General features: G+C 34.6%; 1 protein-coding gene across 5 annotated transcripts in view; it reads left to right on the top strand.

The window, feature by feature from the left end:
- The window catches only part of KCNH7 (potassium voltage-gated channel subfamily H member 7), a 224,188-nt gene that overhangs the window by 156,131 nt on the left and 52,916 nt on the right, over positions 1–15,141 (top strand). For 4 of the 5 annotated variants that reach the window (XM_068687705.1, XM_068687704.1, XM_068687703.1 and 1 more), the window contains one exon: positions 13,105–13,530. In XM_068687705.1, the coding sequence (XP_068543806.1) occupies positions 13,105–13,530 (426 nt within the window). The remainder of the gene's footprint in view (positions 1–13,104; positions 13,531–15,141) is intronic. The other variant, XM_068687706.1, reaches the window with a different exon arrangement.

Raw genomic sequence — 15,141 nt, 5'->3', positions numbered from 1 at the left:
TGGATGGAAACATTTCCAGAAAGAGAGACAGGCAAACACAGTTCTAGTGGAATAAATTAGGAGCAGACAAAATTTTGGAAAAGAATTTCACAAGAACAGAAGTTGTGGGACAGTGGCTGATATTAGAGTGAAACAATACAAACTTTGAAATGCAGGTAGAGAAAATGAGATTTCATTGGAGATTTTCAAAATAAATAAAATTCTCAACATCATACCTTTTAAGTAATATGACAAGTAAATCTAATCAGAAAGAGCTAAGTTATAAATTCTACTGTCAGGACCTTTTGGATAGGGTCTTGCTACTTAACAGGAGAATTCAGGACATTATGTAGAGATTAAAATTCTAGTTACTATATAGCTTGCAGTAACACTTTTGTCACTTACTTCACTGCAATCTATATAGTAACTACAATCTACATAATGTCCCGAATGTCCTGTGGTTTTAACTGACCAAAACTCCTCTTGTCATGCAGAGTAGCATGCTACTGCATGCCTATTTCTGCATAACATTGGCTTTTACTGAAATGAGTTGACCAGCAGTAGCTGCCAGATAGTCCTTTTTTAATAATTGGCATTCTTATATCCCGATGTAGATACCTGCCACTAAAATTAAAGTTACATTTCCATTTACACTTGACTAAAATGCTTTTTTTTTAATGTTTCACATTATAATTTCCAGAGGTGCTTGGCTAGAAGAGGCTCTTCTAGAAGAGCCTCGACTTCCTTCAGGGGGACAGTCCCATGTCTGCACTTTTATGCACTGACAGGTTCAGATGGGGTCCTGACACTGATTGCTAGAAAGAGACAAGTCTTCCCAGAGGCACAAAAAGTAGACTTTTGTTAAAGAAAGCAGTGGGGCAAAAAATTGACATCTGTCCTTTAACGTTTTTGATGAGTTTGTAAAGAGGACTTCTGGCCTTAAAATTACAGCACATAGAGGCAAAACAGTTAGCATTTTTATCTTTTTTTTTTTCAACCTTTTTTTTTTTAAAGTGCTCTTACACATCTGGTTCATGCTGATATATGGCCCAAAGCTGAGAACTCCATTGTGAACAGACTCAGAGCAATGTGAAGATGTTTGTACCTATACTTAATTTCAAAGACAGAATTTCTGAATACTCATAGATTGGCAACAACACTGGCAACAAACAATGATTCATCCAGTTAATAAATGTATAAATTACTGATCCCTTTACTGTGTTCTTTAAACAAGGATGTCTTGTTGCCCCTCATCATTAACGCTCAGCGACTATCAATCCCCTGAAATTCAGCAGTTTGTTCAGATACAGCATGTGGTTGAAAGACTCAGCATGTATCTGTTGATTATAATTTGTCAAAATAACTGACTTATGGGAAAGTAGAACTGTGATCTTCAAACTTCTTGGAGATAATAATTTTCAAAACAGTCCACCCACCTGAAATATATATAATACCCTGTTTACATGGCTGATCAAATGATAAGTATGTACCTTAACTGGATACTTGGCTGATTTGAGGATTGTGTTCTGATCTGCAGACATGCTGATCGTTCACAGCTCTTCTGAAAGTGGAGTTCTCGGTGTATGGCAGGTCACACATGAAGTGATAGACCTTGTAGTATTATTCCATGTTTTTCTAATCTGGCCAGACTCTGTTCTGTCAGTCCCAGAAGATTAAGAAATAAGTAACAGTGTCCCCCAAGGCCAGCCTCAGCTGTTGATATAAAAAGAACTGTTATACGATCATGACTTCAAACCGACCTTCAGGTTTTCAGGCTAAAAGAAGTCATCTACAACAAAGATGGGCAACATAAGACCTAAAAATAAACCAAATTATTGAGCTATACATTTTTGGTACTCTGATTCAGCTGGCACACTGGACCATTTACAACATCATGAAATGACTTGCACACAAATATTATTTCAAAGCTATTCATTTTGGAACATAAGCTGACATAAAGCAGAAATTTCTGAATTAAGGGCAAATAGCTTTGATATGTCTTCCAATTACTCAGTTAGGCATACATATAATGATGAAATTGGGGGTTAAGCAGAGCCAACATTCCCTACTTACCGTATGGAAAGTGTAAATTATTTGATTCTGCTGAAAGGAGAATCTTTTTTATTCAATTATTTTCTATCCTTGTTCTCAATGATCAATTGATATAACTTATACAGGAATTATTCCCTTTGTTTGCAATCATACTTAGCAACCTCATACAATAAAATTTTATTGTTGTTATATAATTAGGCTTCGTAATTACTGTAGATGTTGTTATAGAAATGGAATAGATGTGTGTAATTTCATTGTCATTTAGAAGGTATGACAGATCTGTGTGTGAAAAAAAAAAAAAAAGAAAAGCAAAGATCATTGTGATGGCAAAACCAATAAAAATACCCCAGTCTCAGTGAAGTCATTTATACCTATGCAAAGATGTCATTTGGAGAACAGGCTCTTTTGCACTGGAGCAAGTAGCTATACAAAGCATGGAAACAGAAAATAAAGCCCATTGTTTTTATCAATTTCAGAAAAACATAGCATTTTCATTGGAACTGCTTGCTGTTGCATGAAGTAATAAAACGGCATATGTAATTAGAGATTCACAGGAACTGTGAATGATAACATATTCCTTGAAGGTGATTGTTTCCAGTAGAGCCTCATGTCTTTGTGACAGCAGAGTAGGCTAAGGCATCTCAACTGCTGGAGTGTTTTGTGATTTCACAACATATGGTGGAAATGGAGCAGTTGGAAAGACCAGCTGCTTTGAAGCAAGTAACCTGGAATCATCCCTAATTTGTCCATGTCCTTCTCCCATGATCTGCTCTTCTGAGAAAGGGATTGCCCGATTTTGTTGAGTTGGGAAAAAGAATCCAGTATCTTCCATGAATTAACAATTCCAAGTGATCAGTATTTTGTAGGAGCAATTTGCTATTATTGTCTTGAACCAAACACTTTAAGATCTGTTCATTGATGCTAATGTGGAATGGATTGTATGATATATATATTTTTTTTTAACTGAATATTTTCAAAAGCAACGTTCTTCTTCTGATGCTAGTATATGGGGGAAATAGGCTTTCAGACTGCATTGTAGTTCATTCTGAAAATATGAGTGTGTAAGAACTAATGTCCTATGGAGCAAATAAAACTGTTCAAAACCAACTTTTAGGCAGCAATTTTGCAAACCTGTGTTCTCTGGACTAGAGCTCTAAACCCCAAGACTGGTGAATTTCATGGTGAATTGACCTTGAAAGTTTCTACACTTTGTAAGTTGTTCAGTGAAAACCAACCATTTTGGCACCCACCAGAACTGAAAGAAGTCAAGCCCTGGCTTAGCCTCTGTCAAGCCCCATTAAGGTCCAGAGAACTGTCAGAGTCCTTTGACCAACTTGGCGTACACTGTCTAAAATAATACCTTCCATGTACATAGTTAGAGCTACCTTAAAACAGCCATGAAAGGAGTCACAGTATGTCTTTTACTTAATGTTAGAACCATACAAAAATGTAGCGTGGAAGAGACCTCTAGAGGCCATCTAACCCAACCTCCTACTCAAAACATCAGTTAACTTCAGTTAGATCCCAGTCAGGTGGTTACTGTGTTAATTCAGGAAATGCTTTCTCTGTTTAGGTCAACATAAACATATATTTTCCCAGATAAAATCACCCAGCAATAGAGAGCAATAGCAACTGATGTGCAGAAGCAGGGAGGGAAGAAGGCAGAAACTGTGGAACTCAGACTCAGGACTCCCTTCCTCCCTCCCTGCATGCCCTAACCTGCAAACAGGCTTGGTTCTGAAATCTCTTCTGATGCTGGACACCTCACAGGTAAGCACGATAGTAAAAATGTTGGATCTAGCTACAAAATGCCATAACGTGGGCAGACAACATTTAGCAATTGCCTGCAATTGCACATTCACCCCTATTAGGAATCATTTTCATCAGACAAGGAATGCAGCTGTGTTCAGCTAACAATTTAATAGTATTTTTTGCAAGTAACATATTTCCCTTGTAGTGTAATACTAGCTTATACACAAGCTGAAAAACTGGTCGGTAATTTGAAGGATAACATTCTCAAGGAAATAGTTAAGTTCCCACACATCACTGCTGAAAGAAATTGATGAATAAGCTAAAAGGAGAGCAGAATATTCCAGCAATTTGCAGATAGTAAGGTGATGATATAACTGGTGATAATTATAAGGCAGTTTTCTTCTGCTACTGATTAGAAACTAGGTGTTTTAAACATGCATATAAAGGAGAAGCAGTAGGTTTTTTTTTTTTTTTTTTTTTTTTGGAGGAGGAGTATTTTTGTAGGTTTGGTTTGTTTGGCTTTTTTTTGGTTTGAGCAGTGGAGTGGGTTGAAGCATGGGGATTGGTTGGTGTCAATGTGTTGAAATCTGAGCAAAATATTTTCCATTCAGGATTTGTTAGGGTTTGGGGCTTTTACATTGGATTAGAAGTAGCAAGAAAAAACAAAGACCATGAAGCCCAGTCAGAACAACATGTTTTTTAATGGTTTCAGAATGCCCTCAAAATTAATAAGCAAAATGACAAGGTCATGCTTCTCATCTATTATCTGTCATGTGTTAGAATTTGGTTAATGCTTTCAGCTTGTAACTGGTAACAGAACCAATAGGGAAGTGGGTACTATTTTTTAGTATCTTAAAAACTGGCATGAGCAGGTATGTTCAGTATACTACTACTAATGAATGTGAAACATTTATTAAATGGGAAGTAAAGATGTTCATTTCACAGCTTTTTTCTAATCTAGGTATCCATCTTTGAATACGTTTCACTTTATAAATTAATTCTATTAATTATGAAGAAATCTACTCTCTTTTGAAACAAAAGAGCTGGCATGGCATGGTCTCCTATTTATACCACTCTGTTCTGTTCAGAGAAGTTTAGTTTTACTGGGTTTGTCGGTAAGATAACAATAGATTATAACTGAAGGAAAGCAACACCTTTTGCTGCAGCTTAGACTCTAATGATGTTAGTTACTGGGTTTGGAAGTGAGCAAGAAATCCATGCCTGGGGCTCATGGTCATCCTGTAGAACACATTAGAGGCCAGCTAATTTATTTTGACTTTTTTTTTAGGATAGCATGCTGACTGCAGCTTCCTTCCGGTTTTCAAACAAAGCTTGAAAAATAAGTTTTGTATGGGACAATTTTTCCTAGATATTTTATGCTATTTTCTCTCTCTTTTGCACCAACAATGCCAAGTCAGCTAAGGAAACTGAGAAACAAATGACCCATTATGCAGTTTAAGCAGTGCGATAAATTTGTCTAGAAAACAAAGAATACTGGGAACAGGAGAGTTTATAGACAGGCTTTTATCCTAAGCATTTTTTCTCCAGATTTAAGCTTTTAATACCTGCAACCATACATGTGATCACATACTGTAAAAAGATTCCCATATGTCCTTGGTTAAATCCATAGAGTCCTATGCTCTCCCAAACATGAGCTTCATCTAACATTCCAGAGGTGAGGTAGAGCTTCTGGAGTTATTTTGGTTCACTGGTGCCATGCTAAAAAAATCTTTTTGTTAGAGTGGCAGAGTAGCAGAGAAGCATCATAAGACACCTACCATGTCTTGCCATATTTCCCCAAAACCAAACTATGTGTTTATGTTGGAAAAGCAGAAAAAAATATTATCTAAGATCCAGCTATGGATTGAGGAAAGAAAAGTTTTTCTTATCGGCTCCCCATGGCCTTTTTCCTCTCACAACTCTGCCGTTTTCTCTGCATAACCAGTATGAAATGGATGGATTGCTCTAGAAAAAAGGACAGTGATTTTATAGGTTGGTTTTGATAATGAGATGTGATCTGTATAATCACATTGTATGTAATCCATTCTATTTACCCCTGCCAAATGCCTTTTTAGTTGGGATGTTAGTGATTAGATTTGGTAGAACGTTAGGTAATACACTAAACATTCCCAGGTGTCATAAAAATAGCAATCTGGGCAGAATGCTAAGACAATCTCTTTGAACTTAAAGTGAACAAGGCTGGAGTATGCTCATCAGTCAATACTGTAATCATAGAAACGAAGTATGGCTTGTAGCTGCTTCATCTTTATCTTGTGTACTTCAGATATTCTCTTACCACCTTTTTGCTCTTTTTTAACTGTATCAAAGTGTTTGGAAGCTGAGGAAACTGTCTGAAGGTACATTTTTCAGAAATACTTTAAGGAAGTTGAGATAACAGCAAAAAGCACAAAATCTACTTTGTTTCATTGTCATGTCATGAGCTAATGATAGAAAATATCTTTTAAGTGACCAAAAATCACAGCAATAATTTAAGCCCTTATCAGAAACGTGACCCTTGGTGTTTTGTCGTTCAGACATATAAATGCTTGTTACAGCTTACTGGTTATGTTGCCAGAAGAGCAATGAAGAGATCACAAACTCTTCAGCATTTTGAAGGGTAGTGTTTTCTGTCTTCTGGAATAACACCTCTTAGTAAATTCAGAAAAAGCTTTACACTACTTTTAATACATATTCTGGCATTAACATTTGCTAAAAATCAGTTGCTCATTTCTTCTTTGATAATCTGCAAATCACTAAATTAAGATTTAAAACTCAGTAAAGCACACTTAATAAATCTATATGCTTCCAAGTGTTGCTCTGATGATGCATTACCAACTAACATGAAAGTAATTGCATCCTGAGTCGCAGGAGGAGACTCCTGAGGTTTAAGATCTATAAGCTATTTCTTAATTTTCTTCATGGGAAATAATGGATGGAAAATGAACTATAAAAATACTCCCTCTCTTTTAATGTCTATCTTTATGAGAAAATAAATGATAGGTTAGAGGTGGTGAGTTTTCTAAATTATTACATGTATTCAAGTCTGTTGAAGCAATTTTGTTTGACAGTAACATCAACAGATACATTAATTCTATCAAACCTGCACAATTTACTGAACAAACATGAAAAGAATCCTGTTCTACTGTTTTAATGTCATGGTACATATAACTTTCCTTGATGATTTTTTGATTCTGTGTTGCTGCATATTTAACTATCTTTAGCTGAATATAATTATCTAATTATTTGATTGTGTCATGAAAAGAATAATTTGAACTGTGAAAGCAATAGTGTTACACTTATAGGTGCTCAAGACCTGTCTAAATCAATGTCAATTCCTGTTCCCTATTGATTTTCCAACATCAAATTAGCAATTTTTATGGCAATTAAAAACAGAATTGTTAGAATTTTTCTTTTTCTTAAATTTTAATACCAAACAGCATTAACTTTTAACTTCACCGAAATTGCTTGGACATTTATTATAAAAATTGCTTAACGCTATATCAGATAGATTCCATTTACCAATAAAAACTTACCCATCTTTTTCTTCTTTCATACTATCTCATTGCCTCCCAAACTGCAGCCCCACCAGAATATTAATTTACTGAATATCCAGTGTTTCTGTATTTCAGTTAGGTTGAGAATGACACAAAGTCTGTCTTTCACTAACTCAAAGAGGCTTTATTCAGTGGCATTTATAAGCTGACTTCAGGAACAGAGATGATTCAAATATGCTCAGATAAGCATCAAGTTTTGCAGGTTTATCCAGTAATAACAGAAACGTGGTTTCAATGCCTACCTAAAATTATACTTGCTGAATATGTAGACATAGTCTACAAAGAAAAGAAAAAAAAAATCTGATGTGCAATTTCTGATCCTGCATACAAAAATGTATTGAACCCATTAGAACGGTTTATTTCCTCTGGTACCTGAAGTCCCAAATGGGAAGCATACAGAGCACACATTTTCACACAACAGCAGATTTTCCTTAACAAAAGCTTAATTTTCAAAATATGAAAGCTATTAAAACACTACATGATAATATCTCACAGGTATACTTCAAACACTCTGATATAGAAAGGTAAATACCAACACTTTATCCAAAGTATCGTGCTACAAGTTTTTTAAAAAATATTAAAAGCATTTAAAACAGACAAGTTCCTTGAAACCAGAAAGACAATTATTAATATTCCCATGATCAGTATTTCTCAATTTAGAAGATGTTCTTTAATAGCTCTCCTTTGGAAAACATATAAAAATGTCTTTTAATGCAGATGTGTGAAAGGAGAATATGATGCAGGATTACATTCTAAAGCTCTAAATCAAAAGCACTTCAACTTTCTGTCAGTACCAGAATAATCTTATCAGTTGTTCATGTCAGTATCAAGGAAGATGTCATTAAGACAACTGAAATATGAAAGACCATAACAGTCTTGTGGAGAATTAGATAATGCCTGCCATCAGTGAGCAATTGTTGATTTAATTTAATGCTTTCGTAGTGTTTATTTTTAGGTCTTTTTAGATTTAGAGAGTTTTAGATTCAGACCTGTTTAGGAGGTCCAATCTGTAGGGGTCTCATGATAATATTATGAATAGGGAAGAAAGGGGAAAAAATGTCCTTTCCAGTTATAGCTTAGTAGCTTCAGTAGAGCTAATACACAGGAGAAATGAGAGCCAGAAGAGGTTACATTAAGAGAAGAGAGTTCCACAAATCCAATAAAATATCCAATGCAAAATCATACCTTTTTTTAAAGCTGAAATAATACTAGTTCATTTTTTGAACTGCACTTACCATTCACGTTTAAGGTCTATGGTCATGATAAAACGGGTTAATTATTACATGAATATTGCTTTAGCTTCTGTATCTTCTTCATGATTCTTTTCTTATTCCTTTTGTTTCCACAGTTTTCTGGGAATTGAGTTCATGTAAAATGAGGTCATGTAAACCTGAGTTCAAAGCTACCTGTTAAAAGGAAGAGATTGTACCCAAAATCTGAGGGTTTGGGTGTGGTGTGGTGGCAGTGTTCATTCTGCACCATGAGCTGCATCAGAGAATAAACATGAACAGTAACTTCACTCTACTTTAATTTAGGAGATGCTACTTGATTTCCTAGTCACCAGCACTAAACTTGTTTATAGCTGAAAACTGCTGAAAATATTTAATCCAAATAGCTTTTGGATTAGCCCTCAAGTAATGTAGGGCTTTATTTATATTCTGAGCTTTATTAAATGTTTATGAAATTCTGTTAAAGTGAGAAATGCTATGTAAGAACTAACTTTTTTTAGTACAAGCTTTACTTTGTGACAAAAGCAATAGTGACATAACAGTATGTAGTATTGAACAAATCTACATAATATACAGTTCATATGAGACACACTTTGTCATGAGACATAGGAAAGTGTCTTTCCAAAAAGCTAATGTATTAAGCTTTGCACTCATTAAATTCCCACATTCACCTTTTGAATAGAAGCATTCTGTATGCATTACAAATGCTGTTTTTTGTTTGTTTGTTTGTTTTTGTTTTATCCCCTGTATGTGCCCTGTTTCTCCCTCATATTTTGCCACCTGGAAACATTGCTCTCTCTGTTCAAATTTCCTAAATGTGTATTAGTTCCATCTATGATGTAAGGTTTTACCTGGACGGCAAACGTGCTTTGCATTGTTTGTGCAAGTGTACTGTAATCTGTAAACATACAGCAAGTGTGCTGTATGTTGGGAAATACACAGCACAAATATTGTGTGACTTCTTAGCAAAAATGCTAAAGGTCCAACGCTTTCTGAATAAGTTGAACATAACATCTTGTCCATGCAATCATAATATGTCCACAAAGTGAGTTCGGTGCTCCTCAAAAGCATCAGGCATGCTTTTTGGTTTCCATGTTCATGGGCTTTATAGAAATCTACAGTTACTCGGAAAGTCATGGTCCAGCATATATCCACCTGACACTACAATTCCTCACAGGCAGCACTAAACAATAGCTGGGAAACCCTATTGAAAACCTGTGCAGTAGTTTGGCAGAAGTATTTCTTTAACAGTTCATGGTGGTATTCATAACAGATAGCTCATCATTTATTTTTTCTGTTATGATTAATTAAATCTCTATTATGCTTCTTTGTGTTTCTAGTTCTTTGGTTTTGACTGTCTATATTTGCATTCTTTAATAAATTTAGATTGAAAAGCCTCAGAACACAATTCTCTTATGAATATACATGTGCTACATAGTGATATGGGCCTCTCAGAGTCCCTTGAAACTGTGCAGTTTGCATAACAGATAACAAAAATAAAGTGTTTTCACACAGAAAATAAAAAATGGAAAAGTGCCCCCAATGAGTTGTAACTTAAAAAAAAAAAAAAAAAAAAAAAAGTCTGATGTCAGAGAAGTTAAATGTCAGTTTGCCTAAGATCACTTAGAAACTCAGTGGCAGAGACTAGAGTATAATTCCCAATCATCCAACGTCTTGACTGATGTTTTGCCTATATATTCTCTTTTATAAAGAAAATTGAAGAATCTTAGTATTTCTCTTAGAAGTGTTGCTAGTATGACTTTTACTACTTAAAATTGTGTTGCAGTCTTCTCTTTGCCAGGAAGCTTGGCTTTACATCACATGATTGTAAGGTTCAGTGACCTTTTGACACTACGGTATATGGGGCTTGATTACATGCTGGATGTCCCAGTGCTGCTCATTATTCTTAAAAACATTTTGGTCCCTAAGACACCTGTATTACAATCCAACCTGTGAAAAGAGTTTCACTGTCCAGAAGAGAAAAGTTAAAAAAACAACTTTAAGTACGCTAGTCTTCCATCTGGCCAAAGTAAATACAGACCTGTTAACACTAGTGTCTGATCCTTGCAATGATGTCACACAACAGCAAAAAGATAAATTCATCTCATGTTCAATCAGTCTCTATTGAAATTACCAACAAGAAAACCAATTACGTACTCCTTTTTTATGTGTAACTATGATTTTTTATTTGAGAAACTACGTCCCATCTTCTTTCTCATGATCCAGCAAACAGGAATAATTACATAATGAGTGTTTGTCTTTAATTCCCATTGCATGAGAGTAAGCAACGTAGAAATGTAAAGTTCTATATTGTATTATGAATATGAAACTCACAACCAGTCAGTCTCTCCTGTAGTGTGTCTAAGAAACCAGAATGGAAAAGTTGGATCCATTTTTTCCCAATCACTTTTATACCGCAGTTCCCTTATTTTACCTGAATATTTTTTCTGTTTCACCTACCTCAGTCTTAACCAAACTAAAAATAAATGTAATTTAACTGAAAGTACAAGCCAGGTTTCAGGGGAGTAAGTTCAGTTTACATTGTATGTTGCTCTGAAATGAAGCACACTGGCTGGAAATTTCAAATGACTACAAGAAACATGTGAAATAAACTTTATTTTTCATGTTGTGTAATCCATTTCATTCATTATTTGAAAATCCAGCAGGAGAATATAAATTTCATAAATAGCAGTTGCCTTGCCACATATACCACCCTCAAATACTAGGAAAACATTCTAGTCAACTAGACTAGAATGGTGGGGGTCTGAAAATATTAAGAATGCTTAAGAGATTTAGTAATGTCTCTGCTTCAGGTTGCTGTCAGCTAGTGTGTTTAATGAATTAAAAAAAAAAAAAAAAAAAAGCTGACATTTTGCATTTTGTTAAATGCAAGACCCAGTTGGAATATAAAAAATAGATTAACAGCCTCTACCATCACCTCAGCATGGCACTTAATGGCTGCTTGAAGGTACCATATAATCTTCTGGATGGTTTAATTGTTTCTTTTTTCACACACTTAAAGGACGAGAGTGGTTATTAGCCCTGGTGTTCTCACAACATTTTCAGAGTAGAACTTCATTGAATAAAAAGTGCAACTTGCATTACCAAGGATAGGATCTAAGGTTTATACAACACTTGCTGTTAGAAAGCTAAACAGAAAGTGTGTTGACCCTTATAATCATACAAGATTATGTTCAAGAAGCATGAAATTCCTCAATTTTGTACAAACAGAAATCTCTAATCCTGAACTACTTAATAATATAAAAAATAAAACTTACTTACTAAGTAAAAACTAAAAGAAGAAAACATTGCTGACAAGGTTCCAGTCATAATTTCATTTCAGCATAGTTACTCATTTTAGTTACTTTTTAAAGGTCTGATTTTCTAAACAACATTATTTTTAATTAGCAGGGGAAAAGGAATAAGTAGAAGTAACTGGTGGAAAATTAGCATAAGATTTCTTGAATATGTCACTTGACCAACTGGGAAGTAACTGAAGGTTGTCACCATGTAATGTTTGTTCATGGGTCTGTGTAAAATTAAGTGATGATCTGAGTCCCATTGGATTTGGAAAGCATTTGCAGCACAGAAGGCAATAATTAGCATCATTGCTGATGGTCTCTATAACTAGTCCAAGCGTTAAGCAGAGGCAAAAATGTAATTTAACTTTTTGTTCTTAAAGGTTTTATTCCTTCATGTCAGTTAAGTCAGACTGGACGAGCAGCAAGAAAAATTTCACTTTATCTGATGCCCACACTATATTTGTTCTTTGCAACAAAACAAACATTTCAACTTACAAAGCCAGCAAATCAAGCAGTGTATACAAACATAATCTCTTCCAAATAAAATTGAAATAGTACTTAAAAAACACCAACAGATAACAAATCCACACTTGTAAAGGAATGATAAAAACTTTAGTCATTGATGTTGAAAGTTGAAGTGAAGCAAAAGGCAGTACTTCTGTGGAACCCCTCTTTGTCACACCATTAGCTATGCTAACTGTAGCCTGAATAAAATTTGTCCATGTTTGAAAGTTTTTCACACCACAAAACTCAAAGTGGAGATAGCTGTCAAGTATACTAACAGGTCTTTCTTCAACTGCTTGATTTCTGGTTGCATAAGCATTTTGTAATGTGTGTAGACTCTTTTGGAGTGTATTTAAGCTAATGATAGTAGGATTGCTTTGAGAGAAAAACACTACATCACAGCAAGAAAAGTCTCTCACTGGCCATGAACAGACTGGCAAGGTTATCGTGGTAGATGAAGGAATTTGATGATGTGTATAATTATGAAGATATGGCCCAGATATGGCACTTAGTGGGTGGTACAGGGAACAAAAATCAATCTACTGTGTAAAATTCTCAATGAATTTATTGAGCCTGACAGAGATAATGAATTCCACAGAAGTTCAGTCTACCAAAACATCAAGGAATTTAAGTTTAATCCCTTTTAAGTTTGTCACTGTATTTGCCAAGTTTACTGAAAGTGGGAATAGGTACACTGTCCTGATTGTTGACATGCTATATTTCTTTTTCTAGGTTCTGTCCTTAGGGGCTGATGTTCTACCAGAATATAAACTCCAGACACCTCGCATCAACAAGTTTACTATATTGCACTATAGTCCTTTTAAAGCTGTCTGGGACTGGCTCATTTTGCTGCTGGTAATATATACTGCAATCTTCACCCCTTACTCTGCTGCCTTCCTTCTGAATGATAGCGAGGAACGGAAGAGAAGAGAGTGTGGATATTCTTGCAGCCCACTGAATGTTGTAGACTTAATTGTGGATATTATGTTTATCATTGACATTCTAATCAACTTCAGAACAACATATGTAAACCAGAATGAAGAAGTGGTAAGTGACCCAGCAAAAATAGCAATTCACTACTTCAAAGGCTGGTTCCTAATTGACATGGTTGCTGCAATACCTTTTGACCTGCTGATTTTTGGCTCTGGCTCTGAAGAGGTAAGCTTAAATAAATGAGAAATCTTAAATCTTAAGTTTTGATATTAGTGCAGTAATCTGTGTATCCAAATATATTTTTTGCTACTCAATTACTAAGCTTTTTAGTAGTTCCATCTTTTAAATTAAAGCTAAAATTAAATCCTCCTTAGTAGAATAATGTAGAATATTGTATATATCAAGGAATATTTTCTTGTCAATGCCTTTCATTGGCAGGAGAAAAGTTGAACAATTCCATTTCTGTTGTTCTATTATACCAAATTTGATACTACCGTTACAAATAATGACATATATAACAAGTATAAAGGATTTGCTTAAATATTTTTATTTCAGAACTTTTGTTCCTTTGACTTGCTGCTGATTTTGTAAAAATTGCCCATAATGTATAAGTATTGTGTTGGCATTTAAGTACTAAAATAAATTACCTCTGTTCAAAATCTTTAGATCAGATGTTTACTCAGTGTAGAACAGTGTAGTTGAAGTGCAAAGTATGCTAGTCATTGCCAGTTAACAAAAAGATTTGGCTGTTGTCAATTTTATCAAGAATATGGACTACCAAAAGAAAGAAAAGATTATTAATCTTGCCAGACTGACAGCTCACATGACCAATGTGTTCACCCTATCTGTAGAATGGGTTAACAAAGTGCCCAATATATGCATCTCAAAATTGCCCAAAGGTATATATAAAACATGCACTGTATTCTCGAAGCCTGACCCAGTTCTGCCTCCTTCCAAAGAATTTTTATTTAATTTTAGAAGGTCTAAAGTAATAACATATTTTTTGATAAAAACTGAACTGACAAGTAGAGAATTGCAGTTTTTCTTTTCATGATCCATAGAATAAAGTAGTTTCAAAAATAAAAATAAAAAATAGCAAACCCAGCAAAATATTATTCTGTCTCTTTTCAAAGGACAGAAATCCATTTTTTTAAAAATACTGTTTTGCACATATTGACTTACAGGAAACAGAAAGTTTTATTGACCATATGTACCTCTCCTTAACTGAGGAGAGAAAAGTGAAAACACCAAATTAATCAGCATTCTTAGCATGAGCTTTGGCTGCATATGTCTGTGTAATAATATAAAAAATATGAAAACATTTTTCCATTTGAAAATGAATTCCTTTGTATAAAAGTCATTTACTGTGAAGGCAATTTTTTTTTTTTTTACATCTGCCCCAAAAGCCTAAACTGAATTCTGAGTGTATACTAGCTATTCTCACAAATTATACATAAACTTAAGAAAGTAGTTAAGTGTCAATGCAAAACAATTGGCACATGTCTATACACACCTTGAGAGATTATTTCTCATTTGAGATTTTTCAGTCTTAAACAAATTCAGAAGTAGGGTCAGTCATGCTTTTCTTAAATTCATTTTCTCAAAAATTTTGTAATGAAAATGTTTTCCTGTGTCCTGTATTTATAAAGTTATCTAATTCAGAAGTCATGGAAATCAATAAGAACATTCCAATCAATTGTGATATTCCTGTTGATTTGAACATGAGTATACATACTTAAGGTAAATGAGCAATCTGGAGACGCAAGTAGGAAATACCATGCAGTCAAAATCATGTTTTTTAAAATAATGAAATAAGAAGAAAAAGAAAGTAAAGGA

The sequence above is a fragment of the Anas acuta genome, chromosome 6 (genome assembly GCF_963932015.1).
Source record: "Anas acuta chromosome 6, bAnaAcu1.1, whole genome shotgun sequence".
Lineage (NCBI taxonomy): Eukaryota > Metazoa > Chordata > Aves > Anseriformes > Anatidae > Anas > Anas acuta.
The sequence above is the reverse complement of the archived record's forward strand: the minus strand, read 5'-3'. Positions and strand labels throughout refer to the sequence as shown.